Source organism: Hippoglossus stenolepis, chromosome 13 (genome assembly GCF_022539355.2).
Source record: "Hippoglossus stenolepis isolate QCI-W04-F060 chromosome 13, HSTE1.2, whole genome shotgun sequence".
Taxonomy (NCBI): Eukaryota; Metazoa; Chordata; class Actinopteri; order Pleuronectiformes; family Pleuronectidae; genus Hippoglossus; species Hippoglossus stenolepis.
In genome coordinates, this window is record NC_061495.1 from 6,445,746 (window position 1) to 6,465,286 (window position 19,541).

The 19,541-nt window shown below is 40.6% G+C and overlaps 1 protein-coding gene and 1 non-coding gene across 5 annotated transcripts in view; one reads left to right on the plus strand and one right to left on the minus strand.

Moving 5' to 3' along the window:
* The window catches only part of pard3bb (par-3 family cell polarity regulator beta b), a 198,518-nt gene that overhangs the window by 127,795 nt on the left and 51,182 nt on the right, over positions 1-19,541 (minus strand). For all 4 annotated transcript variants that reach the window (XM_035174412.2, XM_035174410.2, XM_035174411.2 and 1 more), the window contains exon 6: positions 8,657-8,727. In XM_035174412.2, coding sequence (XP_035030303.2) covers positions 8,657-8,727 — 71 coding nt within the window. The remainder of the gene's footprint in view (positions 1-8,656; positions 8,728-19,541) is intronic.
* trnak-uuu lies at positions 2,021-2,092 on the plus strand. The gene has a single exon. It is a non-coding gene; the product is annotated as a tRNA-Lys (tRNA).

Consider the following 19,541-nt stretch of genomic DNA (forward strand, 5'->3'; position numbering starts at 1 on the left):
GTCTAATACAGGATTCAGACATTCAAAGAGAGAGAAAAGTGAGTCCACACACCGTTTGGTTTCAACCCGGCCCTTTGCTGCATGTCTTACACACTCTCTCCTTATTTCACAATTTCCCTGTTGTATTAATAAAAGCAAAAAGTGCCCTAAAATATCTTTAGAAAACAAGTGAACCTTTATTTTATTAACCCTTTAAGTATTTCCTACGGGAACCATCCAACCACTGTCAATAATAATGTGTGCTTTTAGAGATACTCTGTAGAATGATCAACTATTCAGGGACAAATCCGTGACATATTATCCCGGAGAACACAGAATAAAGGCTTGTGATGCAAAAACAGCTGATTAATTCTTCATAGTTCACACATGCACACAATAAAAAACATGACAGAGACAAAGAGGGGAAAAACGAAAAGGTTCAGACAAGAAGGTCTGATCACAGAGTGTAGAGAAAAGCGTGTGGTGTCACACAAATACAAACAACTGATACAAAACGTTAATTAAAATGTGTCTCCTGAGTTTAATTTTGAAAACTGCTATCCTTAATTGATGTATTATTTCTATGGACACACTCATTGTGCTAAAAATACATTTTGAAAAGGATTTAATCCATGTCTGTGAACCCAGCCCTTAGAGAAGGGAATGCAAACACTATTCAAAGTCCACACCACTACAGACTGCTCTCTGTGTGTGTGTGTATGTGTGTGTGTTTGTCAAAACTTTTTTGTGCCATTCATCTCTATGGGTTTCTTCCTCTCTTTGAATCTCTCAAAGTGAGAGTCTGCTTTGCATTCTGTCTGTGTTTTAATGTGTGTCTTTGTTTGTTTGATTAGTTTATCTATCAGAGCACAGCCATTAATCCTCCCCTGACCTTCTCTCTGCTCCCTCTGTGTGTGTGTGTGTGTTTTCTAAGTGAGTTTGTCTGAACTTAGTTTTGTGCTCTTTAGTTCTACCCTACTCCCTCTCTCTCTCTCTCTCTGTCTGCTGTTTTGTCTCCCCTCCGCTCTCTGCAGACCATCTATCCCTGAACAACCATGAACTGATAGCAGTGAAGATGCTGATAAACTCCGGAGAGGGTGGTTGATGATGGTGGGTGGTAACAGGGGAGAGATGCAAAGTGCAAAAACAACTTCTCCCTCTCTCTTTGTCACTGTCGCTCTTTCCCCATCACGAACACACACATAAAAAGCTGATGCCGCCTCATCGGTATTGAGCACATTTGAGTTAATCTACACACGGTAGGAAACAAGGGAGCGCGGCAGAGGGGAAGGCAAGGACAGAGGGCAGAGGGATGGAGGAGGGAGACTGAAAAGTAGGGAGGAAGGGGAAGATATCAATAGAGAGGGAGGGAAAAAGATAGAAAAGAATGGAATCATTGGGGAGATAAAAAGATGGCGATAAATGGGTTATGCGTGAGAATTAGCCACCTGCCTGTACCTTAGCCAGACTGACCACCTGGGGCAAATCCTGGTAGGTTACTGCATCGATGGGCTGGTAGACCATCATCGACTGACTCTGGGACTGGGGTCAATAGCCGCTCGGCCAAGTTTCAACCTCAAGTTGAATTTACATAAGCTTGAATAAATCTAACCTCAGTACAGGACAACTGTTGCCAAACCTCCAAGGGTTGGGAAATAATGTTTTATTTTTCATTTAGGAGTTGGTTACCAGTTCTGGCACATATGCCCGAACTACTCCCATGTTTTTCACTTGCCATTGTCTAGCATAGAGTTGCTAGCAAAACAAAAAACAAGCAGACGTTAGTGTGTTTGATGAGCAGCTGAAGGACGGATGAAGATCCAGCTCGTTTGCACAATCATAGATCTGTGATTAGTAAACCAGACAAAGGTATAAAGAGACACCAAACCTCCAAATGTATAAATGTGAGAAAAACAGATGACTTTTTGGGGGGTTCAAGCAATTCTGGACAGAACCGACATCAATGGACTTAGAGATCAAAGGATACAGTCCAGGCACTCATTTCGTTGAGAAGTTCGCATACTCAAATTAGGATGTACGATCCCATATGGTCTAGCGGTTAGGATTCCTGGCTTTTTTCCAGGTGGCCTGGGTTCAACTCCCGGTATGGGAATTGTCTTTTGGGGGATCTCACCTCAAGGATATGCACTACACATCCACTTATGGATGATGTTGTTGAATCCTCTGATTGTACCAGTAACTTATATGTGCTTTCCTGTTCACACTCGATTTAGTCGTTTTACTTTGAACATCATTTTCATATTTCTGTGTGTTCAAATTTGTTAAATTAGTCATTACTTGAGTGCCTTAATGACATTAAATCATGGATGAACTTAAACGTCCTCAAACTAAATGAAAACAAGACGGAGGTCATAATATTTGGACACACTGAACTGCTGGATGTGGGCACCCTTGACCCTCTAGCCCCTAAAATTCCCTCCTCTGTGAAGAGTCTTGGTGTTTATTTTGACAGTGTTTTTAAATTTGACAAGCAGATTTCCTCTGTTGTTAGGTCTAGCTTCTTTCAGTTGAGACTTATAGCCAAGGTAAAGGCCTATCTCCAACCTAAAGTTCTAGAGAGGGTGATCCATGCCTTCTTAACCTCTCGACTAGTTTACTCTAATTCTTTGTATGTGGGCTTAGACCATTCAACGCCTGCAGTTCGTCCAAAATGCTGCTGATCGCCTCCTGACAGGAAAGACAAAGTGGGAACATATTACACCTGTGTTGCACTCTCTCCACTGGCTTCCTGTTCGTTACAGGATGGATTTTAAAATGTGATTGTTAACTTTCACATCCCTTAATGGACTGCACCAACTTCTTCATGTTCACACTCCAGTTAGAGAGCTGAGGTCCAGTCAGAACCTTGCTTTTCTGAATATCTTCAGCAAAATTTGCGCTAAATCCAGTATATCTACTTGATAACTACTTGAGATAACTGAAGTCTCTGACGTAATGATTACACACCTCAGGGGATTAGCACAGTCAATAAGCTTCATTCTCTGGAGATCTTGGAAATACCAAATGTGTTGACATTTTTCATTCTACATCAAGATGGTTGGCTCACCAAATGCCATCTTCAGATCAACACTGCTGGCGTGGCAATAACTTGCATAGTGTAAGTGTAAAGAGAAAAGGGGCCAAAAAAAAAACAGAGTGGGGTAGAAAACGGAAGAAAAAAGGGAAGAAAGCAGAGCGGGGGGGAAAAGGTAGGAGGCGAGAGAGAACTGGAGGCAAGAAAGTGAAATGAAGGGAGGAGGAGGCTCAGAATTAATTAGACTGGGCTAATGAATGAATAGCATTAATATGAGAGGAAAAATAACATCAACCCCTCCCTCTATGCCTTCCTAAGTCTAAGGCTCTGATCTCGAACACTCCCACTAGAACACACACACACACACACACACACACACACACACACACACACACACACACACACACACACACACACACACACACACACACACACACGCACGCACTTGAGATCCATTTGCATATCCCTTTTTTGTGCGAGATGTTTGACAGGCTGCATCAATGCAAAAAATTAAGTGTGGGGGGGAGAGAGAGAGAGAGAGAGAGGCAAAATGGGTGAGACTTGAGAAACAAGTGAGGGAGTGTGATGTGAGAGAACAAGAGGCAGAGAGAGAGAGAGAGAAAAGGCCAAACACACAGAGAGGGAGAGGGGAGATGAAGAGAGCAGGTGTTCTCTTTATCCACCTGCCACTTCACTGATCCTCACTATGAAGGACAGAAACAGAGGAGAAATAACAAAAGAGCAGGATATGCATTACCTTTCCTCTCAGTACATCTCACCCTCTCATCCCTCTTTTTATTTATCATCTCCCCTTTCTCTCTTTTTTATTTCTCTCTAAGCTCGTCTTCAAAGGGGAGAGCACCAGTGATGTGGGTAGAAACGGGAAACCAAACCAGTATGGGTGCACAATACTGCTGAAGAGTAATACGTGCAAACACAGAAATACAGACATTCACATGAGAAATTAAAACATACTATATAAAGTAGTTGTTTGATAAATAAATGAGCACACAGCTTAATAGCATTGGTCTCACTCACTACATTATAACTCATCAATTTTGAGAGTTGTAGCAAGTAAACACCTTCAAGTATTGACTAATGAATATGGGTATGGTATAAAAAAGAAAATAAGTAAAAACAATAGTGCCAATATATAGTAAAATTACTTTACACCATGATCATCTTGTTTTTATTCAAACTTTGGTAGATTTGTAGAAGGGGTTTATTGACTGTAGTTTACCTCACAGCCAACACTTACAGCAGACATACATTGGGCTGTTAGGAGCCACTAGCACCAGTTTCTCATCTGCCCACTGTCTGAAAATACGACAGAGATGAAGCTGAACCACGAGGAAACATATCATGTGCACAGTCTTGAGGGTGGGAGGCTCTTTTTCAGTTGTGTAAAATACAATCTCTCCGTCTGCAGCTAATGTTAGCAAATCAAGCCACAGCTAATGTAACTACAGCTTGGTTGTGTGGCTCAACTGTGTTTTCTGTGTCCCTTGTTTACTGGGGAAAGTGAACTCCCCTATGGTTAATTAAAAGTCCTGACAAACACATAAGTGGTTCTGACCATGGAAAATGTTGGCGGTTTTTTAACCTTCAGAATGTTTTGCTGTGGTGAAACATTCAGGACAAAAAGAAAGATACCAAAAGGAGGACAGATTAACAGAGAGAGGTTTGTCTGATTTACACAAAATAACACAACTAAACTCTGTTAACCACACAAAACCCCTTTCACTTTCAGTTTGTCTGTGTGCATCCAGTGAAACCTATTTACCTTTTCACCTCCGAGCTTCTACGTAAAACACCTCCGATACAGTGCCTCATTTCACAAAGAAATATAATACACTGGCAATGCTATTTCATTTAACCAATTTACAGTAAATCGCTTTCCCTGTATAAAAAGGACATTTTGATTCAAAGGTAATGAGTTTTTGTGGTGAGCGTGCTGTGTGGTTAAAATTATGATGAGCCATTACTGTATTTATAGGTGTACCTTGACACTGAAAGGCGCACACACAGCAGCACAACCTTGTATACAACCCAACACACACACACGCACGCACACACACGCACACACACAGACACACAGACACACACACACACACTCACACAGACATTTACTTAACGTATGCTTTACTATTCCAATATTTATAGCTGTATTGCACAGCTCATTTTGGACTTTTTTTTTGCAATTTCAAGGATCGTTTCCCTGGCGACCACAAAAACCATTACATCACTTTTACATTACTCACAGCTGACATGGTTTGTGTGTGTCTGAGTGCGTATACATGAGAGGACATGTATTAAAAAAAAGTTATTGTGGAAAACGACTGTGAGGGTGTGTGTCTAAAATAATGACCTTCTATACTCACTGCATTAAAGTGTCACTTATCATAAGGGACGATAAAACTAAAACTGTCAGACACTATTCTGTGATTCACTTCTGTCCACATGTTCTACTTTAATTATTTTAAAAACAATTGGCTTCTCATCATTATGTCAGGTCACAGGGTCGTTTATCACAGTAGAGCCCAATTCATGCTTCTGCGTCGAAGCTGCGCTGTAAGTACACATTTAGCCTACGCACAGGGCCGATCATTCAGAGTTGTGCGTAGGTGTGTGTGTGCAATTACACTACCGAACACAAGGGGTTTTAGAGTTTCTATGCTGGTGTTGAGCGTCTTCCGGTTTCTGGTCCACTTATTTACAAATTATCTGGCGTCTCTGTTTACTTCGGAACAATAGCGAGTGTAACTCAGCGGATCGTGTGGAGTTGGAGCTGATAGATGTTGAAGAGCAATTACTTTTTCTTGAAGAACTGCAACGAAGAATAGAAATACGTTTATTTACGTCCGTGTTTATTCCTTCAACTCAATTCAAAAATGGCAGAGAGTCTGCCGGAAGTGTGAAGCTACCAAGCGGACCCATCACAGCTCTTGCAGTATGCGTCACTTCGACGCCTAGTTACATTTTTGGGGGGGTGCACATCAGGGTACGGCATAGGGCTCTGCGTAGGGTACAAGTCTACGTGTAGGCTATGGCGTAGCTTCGACGCAGAGCATGAATTGGCCTTAAAGGGGACATAGCATGCCCATTTTACCACAAGTTGATATGGTTCCTTGGGGTCTTAATGAAATGTCTGTAACATACTTTGGTCAAAATACCACAAGGATCATATAAAACAGCACCCTTTTTACCCTGTATAAAACAGCCCTCCACAGAGTGACCTGTTTTGACTGCCTGTTCCTTTAAATGCTAATGAGCCAGCTCCCCCCTCCCCCCTCTCCCCCCATGATTTTAAACGATATAAATTACATATTTTATATGATATAAATTATCAAATATGCATCCCATACTTTGTATTCCCTTGTTGTCCTGGAGTTTTAATTTTCCCAATCACATAATTAAATGTCCCCCTCTGCCCATCCACTACAAGCACACAAGCAGACAGACAGAGAGAGAAAGAGAGAGGTGGGGGCTATGAAGACCATCATTTACCCCCGAACCCCGACATTCAACGGGTACAACAACAAGCGGAGAAAGCAGAATCGCGGGCTGACCTTATATATACAGTCTATGGGGCTGACCAGCGGAGAAATGCTCGTCCCGTGTGAACAGCCAGGCGGCTGCGTGCTGGAGAACGGCGCTGCGCTGCCTCGCAGCGGCGCTTCCGCGTCCGGTGTACCCCGGCGTAACTACTGTAACCCGGCGAACCTACTGACCCCGCGTAACTACTGTACCCCAGCGTAACTACAGTAACCCGGGACGGGGGGACGGGGGCCAAGACCATGTAGGGAGACTTCCAGTTCCTTGTTACGACACAATACCCAGGAAGCGCAATCGAGTCGCTCAAGCATGACGTTTCTGACTTAGAGGAACTATAACAAAACGCGCGAGTGTTTTTTCCCCAGAGTTTTTGGGTTGGTAGACATGCCAGATACCCACATTAACCTGTAGAAGCACTAACAAAGTGGAATTTGCATGCTATGTCCCCTTTAAGCTAGGGAGAGAGAAAGACAGGGAGCAGAGTCAGGAGGGACTAAATGGATGAATGTGCGCGGCTATGAACAATTTTATCAATTTATGAACAGTATCATCCATTATGTGGTGATAAGTGTTAATGTTGTGGTAGTGGCCAAAAACAAATCAACATATGGACACTGAGAAGTTTAAACTGTAATGGGCCAGAGGACGTCCGCTGATTAGACGGTCCTTCACATATTGCCCAGGAAGCAATTAAGTTCATACAGCTAATAGAATGTGGCCGTATGCTGAACAGACCACCTGCGACTGTGGTCTGAATGATCACATCTCACTACTTAGGCTCGGATCACTCAGGATGGATGTTAATACCACGTCTGAATAGGGTCAGGATTTCAATGTAGAAATTAGAAAAGTTCAGTTATAACCTCAACCTCGCATGGAGACTGCAGCTCTTTGCATTATACAATGAAAATGAGTGTGTATGAGGACTGTGCTTTGTGGTTGCTATGGAGAGAGAGAGAGGCTAAAACAGGTCAACATTATTATTTTCACAAAGCTGTAACTCTCTTGTCATTACAGGTTAACTACATATTATTTTCTCTTTGTATTTATGAATTAACGGTAAATTAATTACCTGACCACACTGACCTGTTATTTCTAAAACACAGGCTGATACACTCTCCATTAGCAGAGGTGAGCGTTGTCACGCAGAGCAGCACATTGGTCAATGATGTAACAGCCACTTTCTCTAAATCACTGCTGGCCCATTTACTGGCTTGATTTTGTATTGGTCATGTAGACGTTGGTCCTGGTTTGGATGTGGATGCTGAACAGAAATGTGTAGAGGGGATCTTAAAGCTAAGATGCTATGCTTACAGGAATATTCATGGATTTAGCATTACAAGCAACCATCTTAATCTGAGAAAGTCCTTATTCAGATTACTCATTAACTCATCTACATGTTTCTTACATATATGGCAACTGTCTGTCCCTGCTCTGTGTTAGAAGCTTCACATTCTTCTGACGCACACAATGCTAAAATAAGAAAACAGACACTCACAACCATGCACGATCAAAAGGCTCACGGGAGAAACTGAGCGTTCCGCATCCCCAACACTTAATTAAGCAGCAGTCATTAGTTTATGCTTGTGTGTTACAACTTGTGTCTCCCTATAAAAACACAGCAGATGAAAGTGTGTTTGTAGCTGTTTATCCTTCAGACTGTGTGTGTGTGTGTGTGTGTGTGTGTGTGTGTGTGTGTGTGTGTGTGTGTGTGTGTGTGTGTGTGCGTGTGTGTGTGTGTGACCCTGACCCCGTTTGGAAAGTCTTTTGTAGCAGGCTAATGATGGAGCTTCTTAACACTAACTATATCTGTATGGGCCTTGATCTGCATTGGAATAGAGCTTTAATGAGGGGAAAGTAGGGCAGCAACACACAAATAAACATCAATAAACATGAATGTAGACAAACATGCATATGAAAAATTGTGCAACACACAGAGTCCGAAGGACAGGGACAGATGGTCGCTTTTTGAGATTATTTAATCAAACCCATTTCTGAAGTTTGCCAACATACTGATTCAGCACGATGAGCAGAAACGAAACTCCACATCACAGTGGACTTGAGTACAAGAGCAACACACAAACTGACCTGCTACTCAAGGCCTGTTTTCCTTGGGCTCGCTCCATCCCTACAGGCCCCTCCGCGGCGGGACCGGCTGCCTGCGGAGAGAACACACAGAACACCTTTCAGCCTGGTCAGTAATTGGCATTTGGAAAAGGGACAATACAATGACAGAACAAACAGCTTCAAGTTCAAACTGTCATGAAGTTAAAGATAAAAAAGGAAGGATTAATGGTTAAAAAAAAACGTGGGAAATATCACTGATATGGGACGTGAGCAGATGGATTCACTAATTGATGGAATAAACAAACCAAAAAGTTATGCAATTAGTGACTAATACCTCTTTTACACCAATATTAGCAGGTATGTGCAAGTTTTTTTAGACACTAGTAAACCAGATGTAAAAAGATATCGACTCCTTTTCCATTGCCAGAAGAGGAGTTTGCCTTTTTTGCGTTTTGCACGATAAGAAGAAAACAATGCATCTTGTTCTCAAGATGTAAAATACAAGTACACAAACATTTGTAGCTATTTACGCAACAACGCCCTCAAATTCAGTGCATGTCACAACAATGCGCCACAAAGGGTGCAGCGCTAACCTCTAGATTTCCAAAATAAAGAAGTAAATTAAGAAATTAGCGCATTTACCCAGGTGTCACATTTCCATCACTGCCAACAGAAGCCAGAGCCGTTAAAAAATCAGTGTCTACTACAGACGGATGTGACCCAGGAGTATATGATAGGTGTTAGTGGGTTTTTTGACCAATGGAAAAAGGGATCGAGTGGAGGAAGTAAGGGACTAACCCTGTTTTGACTTTGGGTTTTAATGGACTAAAGCCCACAAGAAAATCCTGAGCTCAACCAATTAGTCGCTGCAATTTGAAAGACACGGGAATGCAAGCATAAAGGAAGTGATGAATGAAGGAGCTCCTAAATTGATGGATGGATGATGTACAAATAGCAATTATTATTTGAAGGCAAGAAGACAGTGTTGTCAAGCAGTAATCAATAACACTGTCAATGGATACGGCAACGCAGAGACAGAGAGAGTGGGTGTGAGGAAGACGGGTGTAAGTGTGAGTCAGGGGAGCTGTAATAATTACTTTATACAACGACATGGGGCTCGACACAGAGAGGTGAGCTCCACAGGGACGAGGTTTCATGACACGTCACCGTCCAACTGTGACAGAGAGATGAATAATCTAATATTTAATAAATGACAGTGTCACACATTCTTATGTATATGACATCATACGGATACTAGAGCCCGGCTGATTTATCGGTTTGCAGATAAAAATCGTCTGATATGAGCCTTTTGCAGACAAAACGGTTTCAGCATTTCTGTTTTCTGCTACATGGTGGTGAATATAACAGTAGTTTATTTTACAGAAGATTCAAGTTAACAGTTTATGTTCATGAAATTTTATATATATTATTCTCAAGCAATGTTTTATTTGTGTTTTCTTTTTATTTATAGTAATTCATAATAAAGTTTATGGTAAAATATTAAGCCTCAATGACATGTTTGTTGAAAGGCTTAGGAATCATTACCATTATATATATATATCACAAGGCTTCTGTATTGAAAATGTTCTACTCACTAATGTCCATATCGACTTTGCGCGCATCCAATATCTGCCTCATACACGATGTGTGCGAGTTCACCGAGTTGACACACATATATTTGTTAAACTCATATCATTTTTGGACATTATGCAATGTTTTGTAGTTTTTTTTCATTTATTTTTATAACATGTTGTATAAGTATTGATTTATTTTGTCAATAGAGACCCCCAAGTTACGTCACCTCTGGGCCAGCTGCCGTTTTACCAGCTTCTGTGTCTAAAAGCAAAATCTTACAGAGATTGCTCAAAGATAAATCCACACCAGTTGTTACTAAGATGTGGATTTCTCCTGTGTTATATACATTATATACATCACATTATATATCCACCAACATTCTCCTCTAATATCATATTTCAAACTTTTTGGGCTGTAATTGCATTTCTATACCTTTTGGCCTCCTCTATTCTTCTACTGTTACCGTGTCAGGATTAGCCAGAGCTGCTCAACTTTCCCCTTCTCTCATGCTAGTGGCATATAATCATAGGCTTGTGGAAAATTGTGATTATTGGAGCAAAAAAAAAAAGGTCCACAAATATGATGTACCTTCTTGATCACATCCTTATGTACATATATGGAGTGGACAGCAGAACAGTGTTGAGTGTTGATTTTTTTGTATTAAAATCAAATGTCAAACGTGATTCAGAATGAATGAATCTTATTTGTGGAACAAAATCCATTAGTTATGGTTTCACTCTCGATCTCAATCATTATTTCTGACCCTGTTATGAGCCCAGGTGTGATTCTTGTAGTGAACTTTGTTATAACTGAAGACATTAAGTACATGAAGAAAACAATCTACAGTTACAAGAAGTGCAAAAACACATCCTTAAGTTAAGGTTTAGTGTAGATGTTCATTATTGTTATTCACACTAAAGCAACATGCATTAGGATTGCAAGAATATGACAATATACATGCATCTATTTTAGTCTAAAGTACAGTTTTAAAAAGAGCGTGTGCTACGTTTGAAAACCCTAAGGATGTAAATTATAGAGGGAACTTATAAAACATATTTTTACTGAAATCTGACAATAACCATGACTTGAAAAAGATTTATTTTCATTCTAAATTAAAGCCAATTTTAAATTGTATTGAAAACACTTAAAAGGCCTTAAGAATTGAGTTATAAATTAGCTTTGTGGCGAACAATACACAGGAATTTTTGTCTAAACAATCACAATCGCCATTCAGTAAGAATCTGTATATCTGTCTGCATGTTCATGTGCGTGTGGATGGGCAGCGCCTGCTGAGTGTACGTGTTTGTGTGAGCATATGCAGACAAACAGGTCAATAAGGCTCAATGTTAGCGGTAGCCACTAATGCACTCTTAACATGGCCTTTAGCCTTTGACCTCTCACCCTGCTGCCACATGACCTGCACCACCTGTCAGGGGGGAAAAAGGGATGAAGAGAGAGGGAGAGGAGAAAAACGAGATGAATAATGAGGAGAGAAAACATGAGAAAGATGTAAGACTGAAGAAAAGACAGGATGAAAAGACATCAGAGCCAACAGCTGAAGTGAAAAGGTGGGAGAAGGTGAGATGAGACGCAGCAGTGACTGACTGCTGATGCAATAAACATATGTTTGGGGTTGGGCAGCCTGGAATTCAATTAGTCTGGTGTGGCTGCACATGCTGTCATGTGAGCTTAATCACTGACAGGATGACAGGTAATATTAATTATCCTAACCTCTTTGTCATAACAATAGCCACTCACACATTAATTGGAAAGTCTTTGGTGCTTAATTGTATGTCTCATTTAATAACTGCATGTAGTCTCTCTCTCTCTCTCTCTCTCTCTCTCTTTGGATGAGTGGCATATTAATTACCAAGGCCAGCAACGAACATCACTTTATCAAAGTGTAATTTAGAACAAGTAAATGAATCTGAACGAATAAATGTGTCTCATTATTCATGTTAACTCTAAAATGTCTTAGGCCCTGTTCATACATGGCATCAACATGCATCTTGGGTGATCCCGTCACACGTGGACATGCTCTGAGTACAGGTGTGAACACACCCGAGACACGTTAAGGGCACATTTGATATGTGATCACTCAGACGTTCAGAAGTGATCTGGGACATAAGTGGCCACATTCTTTTGACTGTGTATGCAGATATGTCCTGGGCCATATGGACATCTGCGTGGGAGGAAGGACTCACTCATCTGTTTTTTTACACAACCTTAGATGGCTTTGTGGACATTTTGCACATTTCCTTGTGACATAGTGGTCATAAATATATATTTCCAGTGTGGGCGATTTGGTTCTTCTGAAATGGGCGAAGGAATAAACAAATGTGTTGTTTTTTTGTCTTCTCCTATTTTCTGGAAGACATTTGCACAGAACGAGCACTGCTGGCCCCAGCAGCATGAAAGCAGACATGAAAGAAAACTAAGGCTTGAGCCCTCCTGCAGGTTCGGTTCCGACCCTGCAGTTTGCTGCGTTTCTTCCCCATTCTCTCTCCCAATTTCACACTTGCTCTGTCCTGTCAATAAGGCAAAATGCCCCAAAATATCTTTTAAAAAATAAAGTGCAGCGCTGCCTCTTGCTGGTTAAGCAAAGCATGCATTTGGTCTTAATGATGTGAAGTGATGTACATGTCTATTTGCTCATAGAGCAGAGATACGATCTCTGGTGGTCACTTGAGACACATGTAGAGAATCATTCAAATGTCGGGTGTGAGCTGATGTGTGAAGAGTAACATAGATAACATGGGACATTTAGCTTCTAAAGACAGATAACCGGCAAGTATTTTGGTTTTGCTTGAAAAAGCTTAGGAGTGAAAATATTTTATATATTCTTATTGTATAATCCAGTGGGACTAAGAACTTGAAAAGAAAGAGTTCTACTGGTCACCTGAACACTGAACTCCCTGCACTGTGAAAATTGCAACTAAAAATAAGGATTAATGAAGACCCGATGCTTTATTTTAGAAGAAAAATGGGAATACTTATGGAAAGATACATTAGAAATACATTGAGGACAATGGCAGGGAAAAATGAATACATTAGTGTGCCGACCTTGGACAGCTCAATCAATACTTGTGAGCATTAGTGGCCATCCAAAAACTGGAGAATAGAGAAGTACACATTTCCATTTTAACTCAATGATGGATAATCCTACCTTGAACAACTACGCTTGTAATAAATGGGCTGCAAGCGTTTAGTCTTTTTAGTCCAATCTAATAATTGCTAAAAGCGGATAAAAACAGTGATCTATTAGTGATATTACTAATTAGTGAATAACCAATCAGGCTGAGTGTTCCCTGAAAACACTCAGAGTGAGTAAGATAAATTAATAGTAATGAATGCTGGACAGTTTGTGCAATATTTGTGAGAGTGTGTGTGTGTTTGTGTCAGCAATAAACATAAGGTAATCTATCTTGGCTGATCTCTTTGTGGATGTGGATGATGAATCAAAATAAATATGTGTTTTGATAAATACCATGTCAAAGGCCAAGAGGGCTGCACAGGTAAGCAAACAAAAAATATTCAAAATACAGCATTACACTATTTTCATCTAACTATATCCCTTTTACAATATAATATCTCATATAGTATATCAATGCCTAAAATGTGTTTTAAGAAAATGTCCTTTGTACAGTTTCTCATTTTAAGGACAAATGACAACGTGTGTGTTTTCCTTCATGTTACTGATGGATTTACAGTGAAAAAATGTATGAATTATGTTCCAACCAGAGAGGAGGATCTTGTGTGTATTTTGAGACGTCTGACTTAAGTGTGACTTGCAGAGTAGAAAATGTCTAAGAGATCGAAAGTGCCACTTCATTTTACAAAAATGTGCATCACAATATGTGCAAAATGGACATTGCTGCCAGGACCAGAAACTTGACAAATTTGATGAAACACTTAAATGTGCATGGAATATAATTTAAGAGGAAATAGTTGCTATGTAATTGGCGGCAAAAAAGAACTGACCACGCCCGTCTTCCTCTCATTCAGGAACTGCGATCAAAGTCGAGTTTCAAAGTGTTTAGAACGATACCCAGCCCCCCTCGAGTATCTGTAGTGTGACCTCCTACAAACAGTGATGTCCTGTCACTGTATTGTTTAGTGCAGACAGTCAGATATTTGGCAGAATCTATGACTATGACTCATAGCGGGGGGAAAGCACAAAGGGAAATAGGAAAGGTGTAAACACAAAAGAGCAGACACATTCACATAAAACCAGGGTACAACCCTAACCCTGCTACCACAGCTGCACATGAAGCCTATTGATCTCTCTCTACTTTACAGATGTAACAAACTTATTTCTATTTAAAAATTAACAAACAGTTAATTTGGAGGATTGTTCTGCACCTACTGCAGATACATGTATTTCTATAAAATTGGCACTTACAAACATGCAGGGAGGGAACCTGCACAAAGGCCATGACACACATATACAGATGAATGCACACACTTACACACACCCTGTATAGCATGATGCTGCACTGCTGGACTGCCTTATTAGCCCCAATGGGATTCTAGGCGTGAACAAATACTCCCAGCTTGATTAACAGATTGTACCTAACCTGCACGGTTGTGTGTGTGTGTGTGTGTGTGTGTGTGTGTGTGTGTGTGTGTGTGTGTGTGTGTGTGTGTGTGCTTGCATGCGTGCGTGCGTGATAAGCAAGAGCGGAAGTGAGAAAGGAAAGCATAGGGAGAGTGATTTTGTGCCTCACTGTACTCATTTGAGCCTGGCATTTAGAAAGGAAGAGCTGCACCAGTAAATCTTTCTGGATTGAAATTAAATAAAGAAAGGGGGCAGAGAGTAGGAGAAAGGACAGAGAGAGAAGAAAGACAGAGAATTACTGCAAGAGGAGTACTTTCTTCCCCTCATCGCTCTCTGCAAAAGGCCAAGTGACAATTTGAACAATTACCTAGCGCCATTACCTCTATCTGAACCTGGTTGGTTGAGAGGAGACAGACCTATGAGCAAGTGACTGAGTGTGTGTGTGTGTGTGTGTGTGTGTGTGTGTGTGTGTGTGTGTGTGTGTGTGTGTGTGTGTGTGTGTGTGTGTGTGTGTGTGTGTGTGTGTGTGTGTGTGTGTGTGTGTTGATGACTGCGTGAGAGAGTATGTGAGTGACAGAGCGAGGGAAAGTGAGGAAGAGAAGACAAATGATATATAAGGGCGAAGAGAGGGGAAAGCTGAAGAAGACTTCCTTTATATACATTGGTAACAGTTAGTTATTGCAGGAGAGCAGGTCTGGAACAAAGAGGCTTGGAAAGAGGAAGGATGTGAAGCACGGAGGACAGAAAAAATAGTAGAAAAATAGTAGATCAGTGGTTATTTCCATACTTATGATGCATTGAAATTATAAAATGTATTCATATCAATATTGAAATCTTAAACTTGAGTATAAATCTCCATCAACATGACAGCGGTTTATGTATTTATTTGTATTCCTTTTTATTACTTTATCGATATCTTAGCTTTTAAAATGTATTTCATTATATTTCACTGTCAGCGTTTTTATTTTATTTGTTTGACCTATTCCGGGCAAGTTGGTCAATTGTAAAGCACTTTGAACTGTATGAAAGGTTCTATACAAATAAAGTTTGACTGATTGATTGATCTTTTCAAATATCAGTGGATGAATCATCAACTATATTACAACTCATGTTAAACCTGCATTTACAGACAAGTATTTGGAGACCTACACATCTAATGTTCTCCTGGATGAACGGCAGCAAATAAAACTTTAAATAACTGGTGGTGTGACACAGCTAAAATGCTTCTGTTATTTTGGGCAAAGTTAACAAAAGAGTTATAATGTGTGAGTTTCAGTCTGTTGACAGCCATTTAAAATAATATTGTGTATTTTATTAAGCAGCAGAAACCACGTGACTTCAATTCTAATTCCAGGCAAAACTATTCTGATCAAAGCTCTCCCACTTTATATGTGAACTGGGTGAGCACAGAAACCTGAGGAGCGGGCTTGAACTGTAAAGAGACACAAGCACAGCTGGGGTAGTTGAAATTACATATATGCATGCTAACGTGTGGGCACACCAACACATAAACACCCAGACGCACAAAGTCTGCATAGGCCTACTGTGTAACTGACACCCAGCAATATTTCATATTGACAGCCACATAAGCGATAGTGTGCAATAAAAACAGAGCTAAGATGTAAGGAGTGGAGAGTGAGCTCAGAACATCATGATGTACATTCCTGAGCTTCCACTTACATTAGACCAAAAAGAGGATTAGTGGATTAGTGTTAGCAGTTTGTATTTATTAGTCCAACCGGGTTTCATTGCTGCTAAACCAAGGGGTTTGGAAAGTTATTACTTAAAGGAACAGGCTCCAATGATATGGGAAAGGAAAATGAACTTTTATTTAAGTTTCAAGCAACATTCAAGTTGAAGATGGTCAAAAAAATGTAAATACATTCCAGCCTAGTGGGGAAATTGCATTATTTGCCTGTGATCAGTTCAATCTATGTGATTGCCAGATGGAGACACTGACCCTGATGTTTTCTGGTCAAACTGTTATGGCATGATATATACGGTTGTCAAAATTAATGTGCTGTTTTCTTTGCACGTGCCCATGGGACTTAACACCACACATCAAACAACCACTGATAGTAAATTGTGCAGTATCAACACAAACAGCCTTCTCTCCAGCAATTAACTTGGCCTTAACAACAATGGCAATGTTAGAATATAAGCAACATGAGCGATGGATGAAATTAAAGCTATATCCCAATTCCTTCGTGGGCCTTGAAGAGTGTAAAGGCCAAACCGACAGTCTGGTCTACGGAGGATTTCTATGATTTGCGTCACCAGCTTGTCCTGCCTTCACCTGACAACAGAGCTGCAGGTGGACTCGACCAGAGACTGTTAATGCTCCTTGGTTTTTTTAACGTGTACTATTAGCGGTTTAGACTCCACTTATATCTATATTTATATAAATATCTGACATTTTGGTTTCAACGATTGCCACCACCATTATTAATTGGAAAAACAGCTTGCCACCAAAGTGAAGTCCTGGGAAAGGGTTGGCCAGAGAAGGATCTAACCATAGGAGCCTTTGTTGCTTGAGCATAAAAGGACAAATTTGTTGGCTGCATTTGAAGGAGCCTTCAAAATGGGTTGGCTCTAGTCGCGCCGCTGTTACGCAACCGGACGTCAATGGAGCCTCAGAGGGATGCAGCCCCTGAATTGGGACACAGCATATGTTGTCATAACATGAGGTGTGGGCAGGACTTTAAACGTCCCATGTTGTCATTAACATGTTAGGTTACCCTCAGCAACATTGAGCCGGTAGAGTGGCCACCTCTGAGAACCAATCACATTCCCCAAAAGAACTGAACCTTGCAAACAGGCAGGTCCACGAGGAATACAGCAGGGGTAAAAAAAAAGATGTTTGTCCGGTGAGGAATCTCAAGGGTACAGCGCTCACTACTCAAGAGTCCAATCAGGCGTGGCGTTCCTTTAACCAGTGAACTTGAGGGAGTTGCTGAGTCCAGCTGTCTATAGGGAATATTAAACTACAACTCTACCATAACAAGTCATGAAGAATACATTGGAACTGACTATGTCACCATATTTATAACCAGATTCTTGTATATAAATGCTTGTCCCTGTGTTTGACTCGTTAGTGTTATTAAATGAGTGAAAACAAGAACATCTGTATAAAGTACATACAGCACAAGAAGCCTCACCTAAATTTGACAGATGGCGCAGCTCCTTCTTAGTATGTGAGTGCAAATAATGTTGCATCTAAGTCTTTTTTTAATCCTTTCACTTTTCCAGTGGTTAATTTTACGTTTTAAATATGAAGACTGGAACCCTGTCAATATAGTTTTACATTTAATCCCTCACACTTCTCTAGACACAGGTTCCAGATGGGCTGTACTTGAGTGTGGCTGAGGGAGGTCCATGTATAGTTGTGACATCACACAATTACAGTCCCAATGTCTCGTTTTAAGGCACAGTTACTAAATATGGTCTGTAAGCATTTCTCCAATGACGGTTTTGAAAAGTTAACAGTATTTGTATTCCACCTAGACCTTCTGTATATTTAAAGAGTAATTTGGATTAACACAACAAATAAGGGCAATTTAAATGCACTGCATGCGTTTTACCTTTGGGGAGTTTTTGTATTGAACACAGAACACAGGAAGCAAACTGAAAAGTTGGACAGAGGGATGTTCCAGCAATGGAAAGAAACATGGATAAATGTGGATTTAGGTGATTAGTTCCACAGATATCGTATTTCCACAAAGAGGAAATAAGAGATGGAGCAAAAAACATGTATTAGCTTCACAGGAGAGCAAGCAGACAGCATGGAGCAGCGGGTTAGACATGAGGCTGGGTCAAAAGGTCACAGTGGCAAAGTGAGGGGTTTCCCTGCATAGAGAATTGTGAGGCAGCCGCAATTCAGAACAGTGCAAACCGCTCACAGTGATCACGTTTGTTCGGGCCAAAGGAATTACACCATAATATCAACACTGATCACCACATAATGATCAATACTTTTTCTTAAATTGGTAAAACACATTCTGCAAGCTGACTTAAAGAATAAAATAGTATAAAGAATAAAAGAAGTATACAGTTGTCATAGAAAGGTGGGTTTTGTAAAACAAGGTGAATAGTAGCTAATGCTGTCGCAGTTAAATATTAGGTATTATGGACCCACATTATTAATTCTGAAACCATTTGGGCAGATTTGTTGAAAGTATAGAATAATAAAATGTTTGGCCAGCAGTCATAAGGGAGGAGGAGAGGGGGAGGGCGGGGGGAGCAGAGGCGAAAAGGAGAAGGGAACAAGTGTTTGCCCTCTGCCCTTTCGGGAAAGACAGAAAAAGGATGAAAGGGGTGAAATTAATCTATAGAGTCATTCGTCTTTGTTAGAGGAGGCTGATGTGACAAAGTGTGACTGACTCAGAAAGAAGATAAGATACTTGACAACATCTCACCCCCCAACACTTTAACACATGCAGCCACACAAACACAAACACACATTACTGACCAAGTAAGTTGCTTCTCATCTGGTCCACAAGAGGTTAGGTTTTTATTGGAGTTTGTCTATTTGTTGGCAAGATTACACGAAAACTACTGAACAGATTTTAAGGGGTTTGGCCCAAGGAAGAACCCATTAACTTTTGGAGCAGAGCCGGTTAATACGGCAGATACAGGATCTATACAATTACTCAGCAAATCTCAATAAAACTTTCTCTGCACGGACAGCTCTGTACGCAAAGAAGAATCTGACATTTTTTGTGGTCAGACTTTTGTATGTATGGTTTCACAATGATTATAAAAAACAAGAACGTT